The 22632-nt window shown below is 34.4% G+C and overlaps 13 protein-coding genes across 13 annotated transcripts; 7 read left to right on the top strand and 6 right to left on the bottom strand.

Moving 5' to 3' along the window:
- Positions 1-182: 182 nt before the first annotated feature.
- On the bottom strand, positions 183-1313 carry AC631_03976 (uncharacterized protein; the record flags this gene model as incomplete). Its single annotated transcript, XM_015612805.1, has 1 exon — positions 183-1313. One exon carries the CDS (start codon positions 1311-1313, stop codon positions 183-185), a length of 1131 nt encoding a protein of 376 aa, XP_015466372.1.
- A 41-nt stretch (positions 1314-1354) lies between these two features.
- Positions 1355-1930, bottom strand: AC631_03975 (uncharacterized protein; the record flags this gene model as incomplete). The annotated part of the gene is made up of 1 exon (XM_015612804.1): positions 1355-1930. One exon carries the CDS (start codon positions 1928-1930, stop codon positions 1355-1357), a length of 576 nt encoding a protein of 191 aa, XP_015466371.1.
- A 161-nt stretch (positions 1931-2091) lies between these two features.
- AC631_03974 (putative metalloendopeptidase) lies at positions 2092-4299 on the top strand (the record flags this gene model as incomplete). Its single annotated transcript, XM_015612803.1, has 1 exon — positions 2092-4299. One exon carries the CDS (start codon positions 2092-2094, stop codon positions 4297-4299), a length of 2208 nt encoding a protein of 735 aa, XP_015466370.1.
- Positions 4300-4322: 23 nt separating this feature from the next.
- Positions 4323-5003, bottom strand: AC631_03973 (uncharacterized protein; the record flags this gene model as incomplete). Its single annotated transcript, XM_015612802.1, has 1 exon — positions 4323-5003. One exon carries the CDS (start codon positions 5001-5003, stop codon positions 4323-4325), a length of 681 nt encoding a protein of 226 aa, XP_015466369.1.
- Positions 5004-5178: 175 nt separating this feature from the next.
- APL5 (Apl5p) lies at positions 5179-8535 on the top strand (the record flags this gene model as incomplete). Its single annotated transcript, XM_015612801.1, has 1 exon — positions 5179-8535. One exon carries the CDS (start codon positions 5179-5181, stop codon positions 8533-8535), a length of 3357 nt encoding a protein of 1118 aa, XP_015466368.1.
- Positions 8536-8614: 79 nt separating this feature from the next.
- Positions 8615-9496, bottom strand: SLC1 (1-acylglycerol-3-phosphate O-acyltransferase; the record flags this gene model as incomplete). Its single annotated transcript, XM_015612800.1, has 1 exon — positions 8615-9496. One exon carries the CDS (start codon positions 9494-9496, stop codon positions 8615-8617), a length of 882 nt encoding a protein of 293 aa, XP_015466367.1.
- Positions 9497-9643: 147 nt separating this feature from the next.
- On the bottom strand, positions 9644-10354 carry GLX3 (glutathione-independent methylglyoxalase; the record flags this gene model as incomplete). The annotated part of the gene is made up of 1 exon (XM_015612799.1): positions 9644-10354. The coding sequence occupies one exon, from the start codon at positions 10352-10354 to the stop codon at positions 9644-9646; it is 711 nt and encodes a 236-aa protein (XP_015466366.1).
- Positions 10355-10895: 541 nt separating this feature from the next.
- AC631_03969 (dolichol kinase) lies at positions 10896-12722 on the top strand (the record flags this gene model as incomplete). The annotated part of the gene is made up of 1 exon (XM_015612798.1): positions 10896-12722. One exon carries the CDS (start codon positions 10896-10898, stop codon positions 12720-12722), a length of 1827 nt encoding a protein of 608 aa, XP_015466365.1.
- A 1242-nt stretch (positions 12723-13964) lies between these two features.
- On the top strand, positions 13965-16871 carry AC631_03968 (Zn(II)2Cys6 transcription factor; the record flags this gene model as incomplete). The annotated part of the gene is made up of 1 exon (XM_015612797.1): positions 13965-16871. The coding sequence occupies one exon, from the start codon at positions 13965-13967 to the stop codon at positions 16869-16871; it is 2907 nt and encodes a 968-aa protein (XP_015466364.1).
- A 189-nt stretch (positions 16872-17060) lies between these two features.
- AC631_03967 (pyruvate transporter) lies at positions 17061-17402 on the top strand (the record flags this gene model as incomplete). Its single annotated transcript, XM_015612796.1, has 1 exon — positions 17061-17402. The coding sequence occupies one exon, from the start codon at positions 17061-17063 to the stop codon at positions 17400-17402; it is 342 nt and encodes a 113-aa protein (XP_015466363.1).
- A 167-nt stretch (positions 17403-17569) lies between these two features.
- Positions 17570-19177, bottom strand: DDC1 (Ddc1p; the record flags this gene model as incomplete). Its single annotated transcript, XM_015612795.1, has 1 exon — positions 17570-19177. One exon carries the CDS (start codon positions 19175-19177, stop codon positions 17570-17572), a length of 1608 nt encoding a protein of 535 aa, XP_015466362.1.
- Positions 19178-19338: 161 nt separating this feature from the next.
- On the top strand, positions 19339-20037 carry DCG1 (Dcg1p; the record flags this gene model as incomplete). The annotated part of the gene is made up of 1 exon (XM_015612794.1): positions 19339-20037. One exon carries the CDS (start codon positions 19339-19341, stop codon positions 20035-20037), a length of 699 nt encoding a protein of 232 aa, XP_015466361.1.
- A 208-nt stretch (positions 20038-20245) lies between these two features.
- On the top strand, positions 20246-21217 carry OXR1 (Oxr1p; the record flags this gene model as incomplete). The annotated part of the gene is made up of 1 exon (XM_015612793.1): positions 20246-21217. The coding sequence occupies one exon, from the start codon at positions 20246-20248 to the stop codon at positions 21215-21217; it is 972 nt and encodes a 323-aa protein (XP_015466360.1).
- Positions 21218-22632: the final 1415 nt, after the last annotated feature.

Here is a 22632-nt window from a genome sequence, read left to right as displayed (position 1 = left end):
ATACTGCACATACATACTCAAATTTGCACCCAAAGGTAACTACAGTATTATCAATGGATAAATACATATTTCAATATTGTATTTGTATTATATGATTATAAATTGAATTATTTTTGAATCTTATTAAAAATTAACATGAGTTCTATTTATGCGAAGAATGAAACATCTTTGTAAAGCTTGGATTAAGTATCGAGCCCATAGTAACATTGGCCAAATCTATCCTTCGGGTTGTTTCCGTAATTAATTATGGCACTCCAAGGTCTGTCTGAAGACTGATATTTTACAGGAGGTAATTTAAATGGCATTCTCAAAGGTATATAGTTATTCCTCTCTCCTGTAGGGAAAGTATCACTGCCATAAACTGGTTTTAATGTATGTTCTCTTTTATTTTGATTCACATTTCCTGGAATTAAAATTCCTAGTTCATAGCTGGACACTTGATATATCAGAGGGTCTCCATTTGTAAACTTAGCTCCGTTCTTGGCTCCCCACGCCTGTTTAGAAAGATTATGGCTGCCCATTAAGACCCATCTTAAAGTAGACCAATCGTCGCCGTTATCACACATATATAACTTAACATGGGGTACTACATTTTCTCTTCCTGTCTCATCTTTAGATGATCCAGATTGCCATCGGTACAAATATGGTTTGATATTTTGCTCATATTGATTCCGATGAGTTGGTGTTGTTGTATATTTAAAATGAAGTGCTTGTCCAGACGCAAAACCAACATTGCTATTAGCTACATCCTCTACGCTAGGATATAATATATGAGGTTTATAGTTATGCGTATTTTGATTTTTTTTAAACAGCTCTGCACCTGGCTTTAATGAATTGAATGATACTCTAGACATTCCTGAGAATATTAGAGGACACAATAAATGTGAAAAAATTGATGCTGTATTCAGTTTTTCTGTAGCAAATGGGTATGAAATAGATGATACTTGGGCTAATACGTTATATTTATTTTCTCGCTTCGAATTATCTATCAATAAGTTATTCCTCCGTAAAACTTGGTATAACTTCCCATAACCGTATATTTCACTTTCATCAGTTGCTTCTGCCATATTAAAAAATCCAGGAGCTGATGCTATCAATTCTACATTAACTGGCAGAAAGTCGTATTCATCAATACACTTAGATAATTCATTTAGTGGCTTCTTCTTATACCTGCATAAGTAATTCTTTAAATCCTTTTGAAATAGAGCTCCCCTTTTCGGGGTTTTAATACCATTTGATTTATGTAATCTCCCTGACTTCCAACACATCTGAGTTAATCCGCCAAAATCAATTTTCTGTAGATTACATGTCATTATGACTATTTCACAAGTCTCGTCTGTGTAAAAATTGATCATCATTTTGTATGATGAGTTCCAAACCTTATTGGAAGATCTGCTGTCAACTCACTGATATTAAACTTCGACTTTATAAACGCAATATCCAGGATCAGTTCATTTGCGTCAAGTAACCTGGACCCAGTTATAAATGTAATTTTTCTCAGATATTTTGACATGTCAGGGTGTAAATGCATAAGAAAAAACTCCAAGTCTACGCTAAAATTGAACTGATAGGTCTCTTTTAAATCTTTGCTACCAACTAAATCAGATAACAGAATCGTGTCCTTATTCACATCATTATCAATTTTTATTTCATGTAACGAATAGCTCGGATCACTCATGAGCCTTATTTGGGACCGATTTAATTCAATACTTTGACTAGGTTCTCTATTGTCTTTTTCATCAAGTGCCTCATCTTCAGACGACACCACAATAACTTCTTTGGGAGAAGATACAATATCAACCTGATGTTCCTCAGAACTTTTCGTGCTTTCTTGCCCATTAGTGTTTTCCTTTTGTCTCTTCTTACTACTCCAATGCTTTGCTGCTGCTACTGCGGCCTCTGATCGCTTATTAGATCGCTTCTCTGACATTCCTAGCGGCAGGGTCCGATATTGATCCAAAATATTATTCAAAATGGCTTCTTTTTATGTAGAGTATTTATATCACGTGCTGTATCAAAATTCAGGCTATAACCATTTGTTAAGGTTATTAAACTTAGCAAAGTTATCATTCCTATTGAAGTTCACATATAATGACAATTACGTTAAATTACCAAGATAATGAGATTGTATCGTCACCCACCGTTTTAATTAGTGGAAAAACTTCGACTGGAATTACGCAAGGTATCGTACAAGTTGTGAATAACGATAATCGGGTATTTCCACCACAATGTTTTGAGGTCAATAATGGTAATTTCAAGGCTTTGATTCATGTCTCACCAAATGAGAGGAATAGGCTCATAATTGAGATTATGGATAATGGACGTATAAATCCCTTCGGCTTTCCTGAGTACTTTCACGGAAAGCCTAAAGTTGTGGATAGATCTGAATTAAATATTAATTTCAATCCATTGCCGCAGAATAAACCAGTTCATTTATGTGTCTTAGTTGGTAAAGACTCTAAAGGAGTCTATGATATGCCACAATATAGATTGAAACGAGGTGAGCAAGCGAATCTTCAAACGGCAATTAAAAAGTTGAAAGTAGCTGGTAGATTAATGCAAGCCTTTACGCAGGATGATATGAGGTCTACGGGTATGAGTAATAGGTCCTTCCAGTTTGTGGAAGAATCTGTTGCAAGCCAAGGGATATTTGGTTATACTGTAGATTCACCGACTTCACATCAAGAAATTAAAATACACGTATTGAGATCTCCGAAAACGGTGGCTGAATTAAGAGATCCTAATTTAGCCCAGCAGAATTCAAAAGGAAATAATACCGGCGGGCTTTTCAGTCATGCGTTGGAGCTTATTGATAAAACTCCTGAGTTAAGTGACAAATTTAAGCGCCTGAAGACTGCTGTTCAATGTGCTGTTTTGTATTTGGATTCACATTTTGATACGAAACTGAACATTATCTTAACGCATGCTGCATTAGGTGGTGGTAATTCAAACATCAAATTAGCAATATTTGGGTCTCATGGATTACATTCATGGCCTTCTAATTTCCCTCAATTAACTCCAAGCTTTTTAGATGGAACTCATTTATCCATTAATGAGGTTGCAAATGATTGTAATCAATGTGGTACAAGTTGGGAATGTTTGAACATTACATTGGGTGCATTTATGCATGAAATTGGACATTTATTAGGCTGTCCTCATCAAGTCGATGGTGTGATGCTTCGTGATTATATTTGGTGGAACAGGTCGTTTATGACCAGGGAAGTAGAATGCCTAAGAACAAAATCTAGAGGTCAATTGATCAATTCTAATGGCGTGTGGCCTCAGGTTTGTCACTGGAACAGATTGGATTTAATCAGGTTCTTCTATCATGACTCCTTTAGTTTGCCAATTGATTCAAACGATCCAACATATGGAAAGGTACAATCCACAACTATGGTTCTGGATGATAGCTATGAAGGATCATATAGAACACCAACTCTGTATAATACCCCTCTGGGAGGAGCCCTTATTAAGTCTGGATCTGGTATCTATTTGATTGAATTCATTTCTAAAGACTTAACAAGACATTCCTTTTCCTATTTCCCTAAGTCCTATGGTGGTACAGGTCTACAACATGAAATAATGTTAGACTATGATTCTTGCTTTCAATCTCTCAGGAAGAACTCGAATGAAGTTGATGAGCATTTCGCAGTAAGAGTATTGTCGTTGGGTGGTGATTTGTATATTAATGATTTCAAGAAACATTGCTCAACTGACGCAGCTCAAAATGTAATCAAGAGTGATTTTGGCTTAAACAGAGGTATTCTTACCGGATATAAAAGTGCACTTTTAGGTAAAAGCAAAGATAAAGAATCAGTCATAGGTTTTGAGCTTGAAAAAGTTTACAAGGTTCGTATTTATCACGGAGGCGCATTAGACGGTGTTAGATTTTATTTCAATACTTCTGATAATGCTGAAGCAAAAAACCCTCCAAAAGTTCCTCTTAGAAATTATTTACACAGGCTAACTAACAAACTGTCCGATTCTTCTGATACTAGAAACAACACTCAAGAAACAAGCCATAAGGTTGTAACCATTGGCCATGAAAAGTCACATTATTCGGACTATGATATTGGCCTGGGTGAATTTATTACCAAATTCCATATTAGAAATGGTGCCTGGATTGATGCTATTCAAATTGAAACAAATACCGGCAGAAAATCACCAATGTTTGGTAATGGGAATGGTGGACATTTATCGACGTTGGAATCCCCTGGCCGAGGTTTTCGTGTAATAGGCATGTATGGTTATGTAGGTTCATGGTTAGATGGTTTGGGAATCATATATACAAGTGATTAGATAAAAGATAAAATATAATGTTGTTATTCTTCAATTTGTCTTTCTAAAACTTTATCTTTAGCCTGGTTATACTCAATAGGGTACCTATTGGCGATTCCTGTATTCTGGTTTTTTGATTTAAACATTGCCCTAAGTGTTGAACCATTACTTTTCGAAGGACCTGATTTTAATTTCTCAATTCTATATTCGATTTCAGTTATATCTTGTTTCAATTTCTCCACTCTACTGAGGCTTGATTTGATATTAGCTGAGCCAAAATTGTAATCATAAAGATGCTTTAGATTCTCAATTTTTTCAACAACTTCTTTTCTTTTGTCTATGATTTTTCGTTTTTCGTTGTTCAACTGACCGCTTAGTTGTGCCTGTAAAACAAGCGATTTATCTAATTGCAATGAATCTAATGCATAAGTAAGTGAATTAGAAAGATATGCAATATGGTCGGCCATACTCGTCGAATAATTCAAACGAGCCTCGCCCTCGTTTGGATTAGAACTTATATTGTTCAACTCTTCTTCGTCGCTTAGGAAATAGTCGTCATCATCGCTATCGCTTTCACTGCAAGACCCTATATCATTCGGGTGGTTCGATTTTGTCGAAGACATCGTTTCCTCCTGCCCAACAGAGTCAACGCTAGTTATTCTGTTATTATTAGGTTCTGTGTTTATACAATCCTTCAGGTTATTGGTGGCATTGTCAAAGGACATGTTTATCTCCAAATTACACTTCCATTTATCAACTTAGGAATTGATACAGGTTTTATGGAATTTGATAGTGACACAAAATCATGGCATGGTGAACTGTCGTTTCGCTCTTACTTTTAAGATTTTACCGCCCAAAACTTGGGATAATAAACTAATACAAGTTCATATTGATTTGACCATGTCATCATTTCAGTTGCAGAATGCAGAAGTATTGGCAAGATTGAAGCCTTTTGGTATTCTGTTTGAAAAATCACTTAGTGATTTAATCAAAGGAATCAGATCATATTCCAAAGAATCCGCCGAAAGCTTACTGGCATTCTTGGATTCTGCAATTATGGAATGCAAAAATGAATTGAGTACAACTGATCTAGAGACAAAAGCTATGGCAATATTGAAGTTAACATATTTGGAAATGTATGGCTTTGAAATGTCATGGTGTAATTTTCAAATTTTAGAAGTTATGTCTTCAAGTAAGTTTCAACAGAAAAGAATTGGCTATTTGGCAGCAATACAGTCATTCAAAAACGAACAAGACTTATTAATTCTTGCTACTAATCAATTTAAGAAGGATTTAAACTCGCATAATCATATCGAAATAGGTCTTGCATTAAGTGGAATTGCTACAATTGTGACACCCAATTTATCAAAAGACATAAACGATGATGTGTTAATTAAATTAAATCATTCCAAGCCATATATTCGTAAAAAGGCCGTGTTGGCAATGTACAAAATATTCCTACAATACCCAGATAGTTTAAGGATGAACTTTAATAGAATCATAGACAAATTGGATGACTCTGACATTTCTGTAGTAAGTGCTACCATTAATGTGATTTGTGAGATTTCAAAGAAGAATCCAAATGTATTTGTCACTTACTTGCCAAAATTTTTCACAATTTTAGAAGGGACTAAAAATAATTGGCTAATTATCAGAATTCTCAAATTGTTTCAAAGCTTGTCAAAAGTTGAGCCAAGAATGAAAAAGAAAATATTGCCAACCATAATGGAATTAATGTTAAAAACCCAGGCTTCTTCTTTAATATATGAGTGCATTAATTGTATTGTCAATGGTTCAATGTTGTACCCAGATTCGTCTAAAGACAGAGAAACTGCCAAAACATGTATCGAGCAAATCATGAATTTTTTCGAAACCAGAGATTCTAATTTAAAATTTGTTGGCTTATTAGCTTTAATTAACATTCTACAAATATTTCCTGATTTGATGCATAAAGTGAAAGGTGTTTCACAAGTGATTATGGATTGTCTTACTGATAATGACCTTATTATTAAACGAAAAGCATTGGAAGTCAGTTCTAGTTTAGTTACCGAAGATAATATAACTGAATTAGTTAAGGTGTTATTAGTTCAATTAATTCCTTCTGAAACAACTGCAATCCCTGAAACTTTGAAATTAGAAATAACTATGAAAATATTATCAATATCCTCAAAAGATAATTACTCCAATATTCCTAACTTCAAATGGTATATTGCAGTGTTGAAAGACATGATTAACTTAACTTTATTACCATTATCTTCTATAAATAATGCAACTATTTCCCAAAGCATCTCCAATTCTATAGCGAGTGCTATTGGTAAGGAATTTAAAATATTAGCCACAAGAGTACCATCTATTAGATCAGCAATTCTTAATAAAGTCATTTCTGATGCTGTTCAAGATGTTAGAATCTTGGAAAACTGTCCATTACTATTAAGAGACTTTTATTGGATAATGGGAGAATACATTGATGAATTTAGGATTACTTCTGATGAAAGTGATGAAGATGAAGACATAAGCAATGTTACCAGTGAGGTAGATATTGGGAAATTGATTCAAATTTTCAATACACTCGTAAATAATAAAATTGATTGTAAACTAAACTTAGTAACTTCACTCAATTTTCCAATATCTGCTAAACTTCTTAAGTTACAACAATCTGAAGTTCTTGTTGTCTTGATCCAGGCATTAATTAAATTATATAACGGAATTGTTACTGGTTACAATTCTGTTAATGGATCCATAACACAGGAGAATTATAAACAACTCAGTTACTTTTTATTTAAATTGATTAATTTTTTAGAGAACTGGGAGTATCACTCTAATTATGAAGTTCAGGAACGTGCATTATCTTGGTTAGAGTTCTTGAAACTATGTTTAGAAGCCATGGTCAAAAATAACTATGCGGCCATTGAGAAGTTAGAAAGTGAAGAAGTAGAATATTATAAGCAGTTAGCGTTAGCTGAAAAGAAAAAGGACGGTGAAAATGAATCCCTTAGCGACAGTGACGATGATGATGATGATGAGGAAATTGATGATCAGGAAGATAGTGATGAGACCAGTGACGAAGATGCTAGTGATGAAGAGGCTAGTGATGAAGAGAGTAGTGATGAAGAAGATAATGAAGAAAATAGCTTAAAAACTGATACAAAAATCCACTTAAGCAAAAATTATGAAAACTTACTATCACTGGATGAAGAAAAAGAGGACGCTAATGCAATTGACCTGAATGGTGCTGCATTCAATAGCTCGTCTATAGAGAATGCCCTCCAATTGACTGAAGACTATTCATCGCACTCTCCAGAGTCATTTAATGAGCAATTACCAATGTTATTAACACATGTTTTACCTTCATTCTTTAAATCCTATCCATTAAATCCAATTTCCTGGAATTCTCAACGCAAGATTCAAATTCCTCAGAGTTTGAATTTAGATAATCAAATTAATGTACCTCCAATCGAAAAATTAAGTGAAGATGAAGACAATGATGAAGATTCTTATTCTATGTTTTTGTCGGACGATTCTTCTATACACGAGTCGGATTATCCTTTAATAAATCTTTCTAACGAAGGGAGTCAGGAGGATCTCAGAAAAAAACAGGAGAGAATCGAGAGGTTAAAAGATGATCCATATTATATTACCTCGACAAATAATAAGAAGTCTAAATCAAAATCCAAGTCAAATAAACTTCTTGTGGCAGATGATGAGAAGCAATCAAGTCCTGATTTTAATGAGATTTCTTCAATTCATTCCGGCCAACAATTAAAATCAAAGAAACCTAAATCCAAGAAAGTGAAGAAAGAAAGGGTAGTTATTTTATCTGAAGAAACTATTGAAGGTTCAAATAATGAGCCAGAGCCTGAAGTAGTTCAACCGTCAAAACCTAGAAAGAAGAATGTTTTAAATATTGATTCTTCAAATTTAAATAATTTTGATTTGAATTCTTCATCAATTTCAGATACTGCATCGACAATAGAACCTAAGAATAAGCCTTATGAATACGATATTGATTTGGATGACTTGAGGACTAAATTGGCAGAATCGTCGATTGGCAAGAAACCAAAAAAATCTAAGAAAAGTAAATCTAAGAAAAAAGAGAAAGATGGTGGTGACAAAAAAATTACAAATGAGGATGCGTCTAATGCAGGGAATTCTACGGCTGCACAAGAGCATCCTTCTACTACTGAAGATAATATAATTTCAGTTAAAAGGCCTAAGAAGACGAAGAAGAAAAATAAGGCAATAATTCTAGAACAATGAATCTAACTTAATATAGTTTAATAGTATATTTATTATTTAGCGATATATATCTCAAATTTCTACTTGCAAACAGTGCGAATCATTTTGCCATTAATGGAGTTTCTTCAGAAAGCTCATTTTGTTCTGGGTCTGTATCGGTATCGATATCGGTGATATCCTCATCCGTGTTGTCGCTCACAGATGATTGTTCAGCAGAGGTGCCCAGTGTTCTTGAATAACCAACATGCTGTAAAGCTTCTATCATTTCTTGTCTAACTTTTAATGAGAACGCACTTACATCGCTGCTTGTTTCTAAAGCATTAGTGGATATCGGTTCTAAAACCTCAATAAAAATTTCCCCAGAATTAAACACTCTATCCTTGGCATTAAAGATGGTTGAGGTGTTACTAACCACAACTGGAATAATTGGTATACCTGCTTGCTGTGCTAAGTGGAATGCACCTTTCTTGAAAGGTAACATTTCTAATTCTTTGGTAGCAGATCTTGTACCTTCAGGAAACATGAATAATGCTCTCTTCTCAGCCTTCAAGGTTTTTAAGGCATTATCCAAAACTTTTCTAGCTTTTTCTCCCCTAGCTCTATCCAAGAAGAACGTACCAGAAGCCAACATGAACCACCCCAAGAATGGGAAGTATTGTAAAGCCTTTTTAGCTGTTACTGTATATCCTGGTTGAAATACTTTTCCCAACATCAAAATATCTAATGCTGATTGGTGGTTTGAAATAACAATACCCGGTACATCGTGCAAGAAATGTTCATTCTTGATAGTAATCTTTACACCAAGTATAGTGGAAAAGGTAAAATAGAATGCCCTAGCAACGGTGTATTGAGCATATTCCTTCTTTCCAATAAGTCTCAACAAAATTGATGCAAATACCCCATATATTGCACAACCACTAATTAAAGCGCCAAATATCGTTGACTTGATATAGAACTTTATGCTGCTTATTATCGAACTCATTTCACCTCGTCCCTGTCTACTTATAGACTGTAAGTATCTACGAGAACTACAAAAAACTTATCATGAATAATAATTGATTATTACACACACTCATAATGTTCCGCGGTATGTAGCGAACATTTTAGAATATATACGTCGGCATTACAATTATGAGGACAATGCATTGATAGCCTTAACAGCAGTAGAGCTAGCAGATGCTGGATTTGAACCTGTAACAAGTCTTCCCTCAGCAATTGAATGTTCTTCGAAGGGACTTGATGGTGGACTGAACTTTGCACCCAAGCTTGAAGACAAATTCTCAATAGAGCCCAAGTTCTTCTTTTTTAATGTCTCAACAACACCCATGATCTCTTCACCAGCGTTAGTAAACCCTGTTATAGTCTTTCCCTCGACCAATAACTTGTTTGGATTTTCTGGGTCGTTCAATCCATCAAAAATAGCCGGACCATGACAAACTGCAGCCACCACTCCATTCGACTTCCAGATTTGTTGGGCAATTTTGTGCAAGCCAGTAGCTTGAGGGAAATCATACACGGTACCATGACCACCGGCAAAATAGACAATTTTGTACTCATCTGCGTTCACATCCGAAGCTTTCTTAATCTGGGAGATTGAGACGTTGAAATCGGAATTCTTGTCATTGAACACTTCAGCATCCTTACCATTCAAAAAGTCTGGACTAAGAGAATGCTCATCGTAGCCCACAGTACCGGTTTCGGAAACAAAGTCCACATCGAAGTTTTGTTCCTTAAAAACCAAAAATGGGTGTAAGGCCTCACTAACGAATAGCCCAGTTTTGGCTCCATCGTCATAGAAAACCTCGTTGTAAGATGTAACTGCAATTAATGCTTTGACCATATTTTCTGATATAAATTTGTGTAAATTTCGAAAGATTCAATTACAATTGTCAGAATAAAACGAAAATGGTACTTATATATATGTCCCGAAAAGTTGTAATATATACTACCCACGAGATTTGAGTCGCAACAATTGCTCTATAAAATCAAAAAATTATGCTACCTAGTTTTCGGATAGCCCAAATATAACCTCATGGACCCAACAAAGCTTAGTCATAGATCTGGATTAGTATCGTTCTGTCTTTCATACTTCTTGTTATTCTGCTTATCTAAAAATGCAAATTAATGATATTCTACTTTTGATTAAAACTTAAAATAATTATACCAATTCATAAGCATATGGGTAGGCTACAACTGAATATGCTCCAATGAATCAAATCTGACACAATTGGGAGATAACTGTAGTATATTCATCATAGGTCTGCTGTAGTGAACGTTTTAACATAATTTATGGGTGTGCATATAACCAGAATTAAAATGAAAGATTTCCAACTGATAATTGTTAGGAATAGATATGACCATAAGTCAATTCATTTGCTGATATGCCTCCTAGAAAAAACAATTCAAGAGGAAGAAGTTCCCAAGCAGATTCACCTGCTACAGGGGTAAGGTCTACAGCAGCGATATTTGCAAATCCTGGTGAAAAAGCCGATGGTGCTATAGCTGATGAATCAGTGCAGCCAGAGGTGTCGAATATCCCAGCAAGTGAGGAAAGCGATGATCCATCGTCTTATTCATTTCCGCTTAATTATATTTTCAGGGTTCAAGATTTTTTAAACGATAATTTAGACTTGTGTAAGTTTGTCCAACTTTTGGTTGTTTTATACATTAGTGAAGTGTTATACTTGACATTTGGTGAACATTTCTGGAACAATTATGCTGTTATCGGATTTAATTTGTTAGGGCTTGGTATAGCTTTGATCTTGGGCTATCAAGCCCAATTAAAGAAACATGTGGCGAACCCTGGACAGTTTGAAGAACCTGAATTACCAGAATTCAATCATATTTATTCAGTGTTTATTCCATTAACAATTTCGTTTCTTCTCAAACTGAAATTCTTTTTGGTCAATTTAGCTTTGAATAATTTCATAATTGACGGCTTGCATCCTATTCCTAAATTTATTTCGGCCGTGATGTTTTTCGAAGTTTATAATGAAGATAAAGACATTACCACTTTTAGGATGATTCAAATAACGTTCATGCACTACTTGCTACAATATATCATCACTTCAGCTAATTCAGGAAATGAAGATACGTCCACATACGTATCAGATGAAGTTATTGATGAAGATGACGCTATAAACTTAGAATTGATTCAAGAAAATAATGATAAGAAGCATATATCTGGCACAAGCACAACATTGAACAAAGCAGAAATCCAGTTATTATGCTTAATGGTTACCAATTTATTATTTGGCTTAAGAGAGGCAGATGATTTCAATTTACCATTGACCATATTGCAGAAGTTAATTATCAGTTTGATAATAAGTTTAGTGTTCATCTATCCTCTCTTCAAGGCTTATGAAAACTGGAATCTGAAGATCTTTGGTGTAGGGATTATTGCTTTATTTTCAAGTATATTTGCTTTTGTTACAAACTATTTATTGGCACCTATACTCTCAAATACTAATGCAATTAGTTGGCTTTGGAATTACATTACGGAATCTGAAGAAAGAGTTCAAATTTTAAGCTCTTGGGGAATTTTATTATTAGTTTCCATTCCTGCCGTTTTCATTAACTCAAACAAACTTTCCTTAAACTCCAGAAGAAAAGTATGGCACTATATAATTTTAGTAATGATTGCGTATCCAAGTTTGCCAAAACAGCCAATCTTCACCATAATAAGTTTACTCGGATCAATAGTTGTTTTCATAATATTGGAAATCGTGAGATACAATAAATTCACTATATTGGGAGAATGGTTATACAAACAATTAGTAATTTTCCAAGACTTCAAAGATTTGAAGGGGCCATTGAACTTGTCGTATATTTTCTTGATCATAGGTGTTACTATCCCTATCGTTTTCGACTACTGCATTAAACGTGAACTTACATGTAAATCTTTTATTGGGATTATAGGCTTAGGAATCGGTGATTCTTCTGCATCAGTTATTGGTAAACATTTCGGTTCTCTAAAATGGAAAGGAAGCTCGAAATCTGTACAAGGAACTGCTGCTTTTATTTTCTTCTCCATGGCTGGGTTCTATGTTGTTGATAAATACATTTTGACACAACACGTTCATAGCTGGGAAAACTTACTCGTCAGCTGTATTCTCGGAGGAGTGCTAGAAGGTGTCAGCAATTTAAACGATAATTTCTTGATTCCTAGTGTAATGTATATTTCATTACAGGCCCTTGATAATCTCTAGGGTATATAGTAACTAAAGCATATATTTTATATTTATTGTGTTTGTATTTGCTTTCCTTACCTAAATAAATGGTCGAAGCTTTTTTGCAGCTTAAATTTGAAAATTAATTATTTTACAACAATGCTTCGATCTAGCTTTTTATAATATGGCCTTTCTTCTTTCACATGCTACCTAATTTGCTGTTAGTGCTCTATATTGGTTCCGTTATCTGAAGCTATGTTTGCTACAAATACGTATCACAGCACACAGGCCCGACAAATTAGACTCGTCTAAAACTGCTCTACTCCCATCCTCTTAAATTGCGTCCCGTAGTAATATGCGAGTCGTTACTACTTTTATGCATGCAAGGTACAACAGCAAAACTATTCATAAAATACAATAACTAATGCCTCACGATATACATGCTCCTCAGAATCGTTTCTAGTTTGATCTCGTATATTACTTTAAATGCTAACTTTGGCTTTGGAACCAAACATGCAACATGACGCTACATGATAGACATTAGTTCCTTCTCTCTGGTTGTAAGTCAAATTTTTATAGTCATATATCGGCTCTTTAGTCACGCATATCTAACGGTCTTTGTTGAATGTCTTGTGTTATTATTAGCTTCGAAATATATTTTCACTATCCTATGTCTCTATCCGCCTCGAAACATATAGTCGTATACATATTAAAATACACACCTCCAAAACTTTGATTTTATACTGTGTCAGGCTACACATTGCCTATAGCCCACGAATATTCCTTACCCACTACTTAGTAAGAACAACTAGCCACTTGGTTATCCGAATTATGTTAATACCGTATTCTGTAGTGTCTCTGAAGAAAAATCACGAGGTATTATGTGTCAAAGGATGTTCAATATTTAAACTACTTAAAAAGGAGTGACAAGTATATAGTGCATGCATATGCTTCTTTGAGACACCGTGTCTAAGACGTTAACAACGGCCAATTGTATACATACTGCATTCTAGCTGAATCATCGCTTATTGAGATCGAACATTCGGAGTTCCGTTTATGAAGTGCTTCTATCCGGTACATAGATAACATTTGGGGACTAACCAACTTATGGCTCTTCTATTCCAGTACAATACAGAACATATATTAATAAGCTTTTGAATACCAGGTATAGCTTTTCGCAGCTTCAAGTTAATTTAGTAGGCTAGCAACAGAAAATAGTCGAAAAAGTGTGTGATAAAACAACAAAAGTAGCAAGAGCCTCCTAGGATAGATTTAAACAAAATGAGTGAAGTTTTCCCAATATCATGTATTTCTTGCCGTCGTAAGAAAATCAAATGTAATAAGATGAAACCATGTAATCAATGTGAAAAGAGGAAGGTTTGTTGTAACTTTCCGTCCACATTTCGTAATATTAAAATTAATGAGGATGAGTTGGATAATTCGACTATGAGTGGGCTGCATTCGGACAACAGTGGCGAAGGTAGCAGCGTAGGTAATTCAGAATCCGATTACACAGGTAGCCATCTGGGAAATTTACAATCAAAGAGATTGCTGACATTAGCTGAAGAAGTGGATCACTTAAAGACCGAAAAGACCACAATTACTGATGAGCATGCTAAATTGAAGAAGAAATACCAGCAGTTGCTTACCCAGGTAAATAGGTATCGTCGTGTTTCGAATAGTAAGAATGAGAAACTGGAATCATTTAAGCAGAAGGATCCTATTCCTATAAGTGGAGAAACCTCCGAATTGGGTGATAAGTATTATGGACCGCTGTCTTCGAACTATATGATTGATAACCTTGACAAGGGCAAAAATAAGGCAAACGATGCCGAATCAGATAGCAAAAACAAAGGATTGGGGGAACTAAAGTCTACAAGACCAAGCTCAAATGACCTGTTACAGATGCATGAATCATTTTCTAGTCAGGACAATCAAGACTTGATCAAAAGGTCGTTGCTGAAGAAGCCATTACCATTCTTACTAGGTCTTGATTCTATTATTGGGCCAAGAAACCTTTCCAAGACCAATCTTGAAGAATTGAATCTACATGTAATTTTTAAATTGGTAGATTATTTCTTCAGTTATCATCCTGTTTATAAGACCTTTATTTCCAAGCAACAAATAGTTGACTTTTTAAATAATTACTGTGCCATGAAGGACAATGAATGGGAAAATGATGATGAATTATTATTACTTATAATGATTTTATTACTACTGATCCAAAGACTTACGGCTAGAGAATTTATTGATGTTAAATTATTGGATAATGTTGAATCACATCTTGAAAAGTTTAAGAAAGTGAAAGATCACTTAACTGATATTTTGTACCATAGATTTGAAAAAATCAGACACAATTTGATTAATGAAGCTATTGCAACGATTCAATCCTATATACTATGCACAGAATGGCATTTTATTGAACAAAGATATGAAGAATGTTGGTCAATGATGTTTCACACATGCTCTATATCATATTCTATTGGATTACATGTCATGGGTAAGTTTGGTCTAATGGATGAAAAACAACTGAATGAAAAAGACGAAGATATAGCACGTTACAAAGTCTGGTTTGCTTTCAAGAATATTAGTGGTCAAATTTGTTCTGTTTTAGGTAGACCAAACCCTATTTCGTTGCATGTCAATTCAAAAATATTGAAAGTCTCTGATTCTGGCCATTCCAAACTGGATTTGAAAAAGTGCCGAATGCTTGTATCCCTCAAAATTGGACTTAGTGAATGTCTCAAGCTTTCAAATATGATGTTGATCGAAAACTTCATGAACGATTTTTCGATCAAGGATTTATTAGAATTGGACGCTAAATTTAGAAAGGAAATTGATCTAATAAAGTGGTTTATTAATGATAAGCTATATGATAATGATAATTTAGTTGATGATATAAATATTGATTCTATGGAAGAAGATTCCAATTATGTGAAAAATGATAGCGAGGATTTTGTGGTTGACAAGACAAATTTATTAGTTGATTTGATTATTTTCTATATAAACAGAGCCAAATTATTTCAACCGTTTATTATCGAGTTTAAGGATCCACAAGATACAGTTATGGTTGTTAGATCGTTACATGATTCCATCTGTAAGTATTTGGATTGTTCGATTTATTTCATAAATTCGCTCTTAAAGCAATATGGTGAAAAGTATAAAGAAAGAGAATTTGAGTACTTAAAAAAGGATGGTTTTGGAAAATTGTTGAGAGTACATTTTCCATTCTTAAATTCTTTTACTTATCAAGGTATGTTAGTTATCTTCACATTTTTGCATTACAAATTCAAGGACTTTATAGAATATGATGAATATTCAAATAAGAATGAAATTAATTATTCCGAGTTCTTGAAGAAATTAGAAGATAGCTTGGACACTTTATTGAAACTTGAGTCCAACTTTGCGAAAATGACAGGCTATCACAACAAGCTTTGGTCTTCGAATATAACCCATTTGATTCGTAGGAACATTGAGCATATTGATAAAATCCACAAAAAACAAGACACTAATATTGAAATTGACCGTCAGAAATTTGAAAGTGATCTCGATGAATTACAAAAGCAAATCAACTTGGGTAACATTCCCGAATCTGAGTTTCAAGGTTTTAATCTACGTGACCCATTTTGGATAACTAACCCTGATAATTTGCCGTACCACCTTACTTCTCCTAGCGACGATGATACACCTATGCCTAATTTCAAGAATGAATCTGAACATACTGAATCTGAGTCTAAAAATTCGGACCCCTCAAATTATTCTGACCAGCCAAGACAACCTCAGCCTTTGCATGCTTCCGAAGTATCTTCGAAAATGCTTATCGATGGTTTCACCCCTCAGGAAGATGCAAGCTTTAATGGCGTTTGGAGTAGAAATTCTTCCTACCCATCAAAATCATCTTCGTCCCAGTCTCAACAATTTCAGCATAATTCCTCTTCGAGACTAGATCATCAGCAGCAACAACAACAGCAACCAGATATGCCCGGATCCTATGGTTTCCTTGATATGCCACAGCAGTCCTTGAACATCACGCAACCATCAACTATACCAAATAGCTCGACTCCATTTATTGGAATAATAAATGATGCTGATTATCCAACGCAACCTTCGGGGTTTTCTAACCAGGATTCTCAACAAAATGATGTGGATGGCGATGGAAATCCAGTTTTTAATCGAGATGCATTTTAAACATTATTGTATTTCTAGTTAACTATATATGCATAAATCTAAAGACTTGTATTGATATCGGCTTCTTATATAATCACGTGCCGTACCAGTTGAAATCTTCGGATACCAAAAAACCGACTTAGAAGTTCACGCTTTATCACCTACATAATAGTAAATTAGACATAAACTATTGGTTTAAGATATAGGATAATGTCAGGTTTTAAGAAGTTCACAGATTTTTTATTTTCTAAACAATCGTTGAGATATGTTTGTACGACCCATTTTTGGGGACCTGTTTCCAATTTTGGTATCCCTGTCGCTGCCATGTTGGACTTGAAGAAAGATGCGGATTTAATTAGTGGACCAATGACAGGTTCTTTGATTATATACTCATTGGTTTTCATGAGATATTCTATGGCTGTGACACCTCAAAACTACTTATTGTTTGGTTGTCATTTTGTGAATGAAGCAGCTCAATTAGCACAAGGATTTAGATGGGTCAAGAACCATTATGAAAAAAATCCAGAAATTGCCAGCTCTGAAAGCAAATGAGTTAATTTTTGGTATTAATACATGTCCTTTTGGATTTAGATTAGACTACACATTTCTGTGTCTTCAGGGTGGATCGAAGCTGATAATGCATATTCTATATTAACTTATATAACTATTCAATACTATACATCACGAAATAAAAATACGTACAGCTCAGCCATTGTAGATCAGTCAAATATAGATTTTGGACGATCGGCTCCTTGTGTGGGCCCTAGTGTTACTTCTTGTTTTTCGTCCGATTCATAATCGGTATCTTCGTTAATTATTATTCTCTTATCCATTTGGGCATTTTCCTTGCCATCGATCATACTATTCAATTTATGCATATCTATATTTAGTATCCCGATACCGTTTCTTTCTTCCACCTTTTGTCGTTTATTTGTTTGTGTCTCGCCTTGTGACATTCTCTTACCATATGTTATCAATTCTTCGTTCTCATAATTTGAGGAATAATCAAACGCTGCAGTTTGACTTTCGGTTTCTGGTACAAATAATTCATTAGTGGGTGGACTATATTCGGGATTCAGCGGTGATTTTCCCATTTTCAAAGGAATAGAGGTTTTCGCTTTTTGGGTTTTGTTGCTTTTTGAGAATCTAGTATCTGTGGAAATATTATCAGAGTCTGATAAAACTTTGTGAATTACGTGTGGCTGTAAGGCTAATTTGCTTTGAGGATTATTAGCTCCGTTAATATTGACTTTAGAGTTCTCTGGTAGGTCGTATTCATCATCATTGGTAATCTGTACGTATTGTATCAAAATGTGGGGATTATTTTGCAATTCAAACAAAATAGGGTCACCAGGATTCTTGAAGAATATTTCGAAATAATCTTCATTTGACATTGAAATCATATTGTTTAGATTTAAATATTCATCATTGTTGGAGTCTGTATTTATTGGCATGCTGATTGATGTAATTAAGTTCATGAAATTTCTGAAATCTCTCAATCTGAAATTTATGCATTTTCTTCCTTGCTCATTGTTGGCTTCAGCACTAATATTGGTATTGAGTAAGTCTTCAAGAGTTAAAGCAATTGTTACAGACATTTGTTGCTTTAAATATTCCCTATCTTTTTGAACTTGTTTAGTATACCCACTTAACAGAAACTTTTCATTTTTGATTTCAATTTTGAAATCTTCAGTAGACGCCGGAATCATGTCCAAGAATTGCTTAGGTATAATTTGTTCAATCATTATATAGTTTATTCTATCACGTTCGGGCTCTTCTTTGCTTTTTTCTCGGTGTTGCTGGTTGTATAATTCTCGCTTGTACACCGATGAAACATTTAACTGATTCTTAAAAACAGGTTGGTAACTCGTTTGATACTTTTTAATAATTAATTTTCTGGTCTTTATTTCTATCAACAATTTATATTTCATGTTTATCTGTGCATCCCTCGACCAGTGTATTTTGAAGCATATGTAGTCAATATCAACCGCGTCAAGATTCTTAAAAAGTATGGCCATATGCTTTGAGTTAATCACGAACGAGTACGACAATCTAGAATCATCAAGTTCGGAATCTATACCACTTTCAATGCCATTATCGAATCCTTCTGGTATTATGTTTGTAAAGTCGACAAAGTAATCGTAAAAGAATGATTTTTTGAAGAAAATCTCTGCATGAGATGTTTTTGCATTATTCACTGCTGAAATAGATAATGAATCGGGAGAAATAATAAATTTAAGATGATCAGATATTGCCGCCAATGACAGAATAGCCTTAGACCATATAACCTTGTTCTTTTCTGAGTCTATAACCCCAACGAATGACATGTTCTATTCGCTTTTATTCAGCGTCTAAAGCGGTTGATCTATCTTTTTGATGATAACATTAAAATCGCGCATATAAATACTTCCTCTAGAGTATAGTTTAATATTTCAAAGGTTTTCATTAATATTATAGGTCTGTTCACAATTTCAAGACTACGTCTCAAATGGTTCACTCAATCCTCATAATTAATCCCAATTCATCAGTTGGTGTCACAAATAATTTAAAGGACATCCTTATTAAACCTCCGCAAGTTCAATTTGAATTTTATACTGCACCTCCCGAAGCCCCCAAAGAGATCAATGGAAACGAAACGTCAATATTATCCGAGAAGGTAGTACTCCCAGATTTACTAGAAAAAGGCACTATTGATAAACATGATGGATTTTTAGTTTGCTGTTATTCGGACCATCCTTTGATCCACTCGCTTGGGAAGCACACACATAAGCCAATTCTAGGAATAATGCAAGCCACTCTACTCTACGCTTTGCTGAACCCCTCTGTAAGTAGGCTGTTCATATTAACAAGTGTGAATGAATGGGAGCCATTGTTAGATAAAGCAATCACAGACTTCGTTGGGGCTAGCGAGTTTCCAACTAAGAAATTTCAAAAGACGAAGGGGCTTGACGTTAGTGTTCTTAGTCTAAGTGACCCAGAGGAATATTCTAAGATTTCTACTAGAGTTAAAGATATCTTGAATAAAGAATACGCTCACGATAACATCAATTGTGTGTTATTAGGGTGTGCTGGCATGGCAGGATTAGATGAAAAATTAAACGAAAGTTTTCCTGAAGTTCAGTTTATTGACAGCGTTAAAGTAGGAGTCGAATTTCTCACGGGTCTTATACGTTTTTATAAGCAGTAATGGCTACTAGAGCAGTGGTAGTAGTGGTGCAACATGTGTATATGAGCGTGCGCATTCTCAAATGAAAGCGTCTTCTTTAAATCGATTCTTCAACTAAAAGATAGTCTCTATTATCATATATAGCGTAACAAAGATCAATTGTCATTTAAAACGAGATAGATATTTATTGTGTTTAATACCAAGACATATCTATCGTATTAAAAAAAGAATGGTATCAGATAAGACAAATACAAGTAGCTCATCACTTGTGGATACCCCACCTAATGAACCAGAAGTCCATCCTCCCATTAATAGAAGACCTACATTTCTCGATAGGATTATGAGAAGACAGACATCACCAGCATCTATTGAGTATTCTGAATCAAATAAGAAAAAGAACGCTATTGATGAGAATACCAAAAGCAAGGAAGGAAGGGAGAGCTCATTACCACCATTATCACAATTGAGCTTAAAAGGATATAAGGCGTCTACAAAACGCAGATTATTGGATGATGAATTAGCCAACAACATCAGAAATTTACTTCCAGGAAGGCTACAGCTATTTGATGAGTGGGATTTGGTGTATTCTCTAGAACAACACGGGGTATCACTCAATACACTTTATCAGAAAAGTAACCCTGATTACCAGTTGCTGCAGCTTCGCAAGAATAAACCTGAAGTTGGATATGGTGATTCCATTATCAGCTCAATGATGTCAGGTAGTGTCAATTCAATGCGTGAAAGGAGAAGACCCCAAGGTTATGTTTTAATAATAAAGGACGAGAACAATTCGAAATTCGGGTGTTTTGTGAATGAGCACTTAAGGCCAATGGATCAAAAGCGATATTATGGTAATGGAGAATGTTTTTTGTGGAAGTCTGAACTTTTCACTCCTTCGCCTTCCAATTCGAATAGCGAAGAAGACATATCACACCATTCACCTACTCCACAGATAAGGTTCAAGGCATTCATGTATACTGGTATCAATGACAATATAATATACTCAAATCATGACTTCATAGCCATAGGATCTTCTAAGGGTCAAAATGGTTTATGGATAGATAAGTCGCTATATAACGGGGTCAGCTATTCATGTGATACTTTTGGGAATGAAATATTAAATAGCACTAATGCTGATACAAAAATAGGAAAATTCAAAATAATGGGTCTAGAGTTATGGAGGGTAGGTACTCTTGAATGAATATTAATGGAAATTGTTATCCGTGATTCTAATAATTCTTTTCGTCCCATTTATGAGGCAAACTTAACAAATGGAAATGGCATAATTAGAAACAATGATTATCTTTAAGACGTCTTCTTAAACTTAAATATGATATATTTATATGTACACGAAAGCTATGAACTGATTAGTATTGTAATTCTGTCGATCTGATATCAATAAAGACTAGCTACTTCTTATTGAAATTATTGTTGTTCTAGCATCTTAAAACTTTATGGATCGTTCATTTTTTGAAGTTTTCAAATAGCTTAGAAAATAATTAAATATTTAGTTGTCTTTTGAAAGCTTGTTATAATCTATAGTCCTCTAAAAGTAAGTTAGCAATGAAAGACTATACTTAGAATTATACGATAATGATGACCTGAGATCAGATTACATTAAATTGATATATCAAATAGATATTAATATTGGAAAAGTGAAGTTTAAAACTACAAAGCCGTTTTAATAATAGAAATATTTAGGTAACTAGCTTTTCAATATAACACAATTTTGAATTTGAACAAAATAATACACTGCGTCTAATCTTATTTCAACTTGTAGTATCAAAACGTAAAGCATTCTATACAATAAGAAATTTATTTGCATTTTTATGATGGAAAGTAAATATATAGTAATGGAGATCACCATAGTTAGGCATAGAATTTTGTCATTCATTGCAGATGAAATTTTAATTAAACCTAAAAAACGTTCGCAGACTAAATTTAGAAATACCTAAATAAATTTACGAATGACTAAGATACAAACTAAACTCTAAGTGAGAACGGACTAATTTACATGTTTAGTTCATTAGTAGAGATTATAGCTTACTGATTAAAAAATAAATCTCGTATGCTAACTTTCTTGGGGACCCTTTGTATACTAGTTTGGCTAGTATGGGGTAATATTTTCCCGAACGAGCATTGGTCGCAATATTTTCGAAATTTTTGCAGTTACTGATAGTATGAAGCTAATACATGATAATATACTATTAATACCAATAATCTCATATCCTGGGGTAATTTTCAGGTTATTTTTAACATTATCAAAGAAAAGCTCACTATAGGGTTTGAAAATAATAAGCCTATACAGTGTTTCCTATAAATGGAAGAAATTAGAATCCGAAGTATAAATTTGGGTTAAGATCCATTTTAAATCATCCCAACAGAAGCTATTACATATCACCATGAAGTACCAAAACGTCGTGATTTTACTAAGTGCTACATCTTTCGCTACTGCAGCATCTGAAGACAGCATTACGGGAGGTATCCAAGATGTGGGACCTAGCCAAACACAAGGACCTATTCTGTTAGTAGTGAGTAATTCAGTTGAAGGAAATATTGATAGAAAACATCCCCCTACATCATCATGCGAAGAAACACCAACATCTTCCTGTGAGG

Source organism: Debaryomyces fabryi (assembly GCF_001447935.2).
Source record: "Debaryomyces fabryi strain CBS 789 chromosome Unknown contig00095, whole genome shotgun sequence".
NCBI classification, from domain to species: domain Eukaryota; kingdom Fungi; phylum Ascomycota; class Pichiomycetes; order Serinales; family Debaryomycetaceae; genus Debaryomyces; species Debaryomyces fabryi.
Note: the sequence above shows the minus strand (reverse complement) of the source record. Positions and strands in the feature narration are given on the sequence as shown.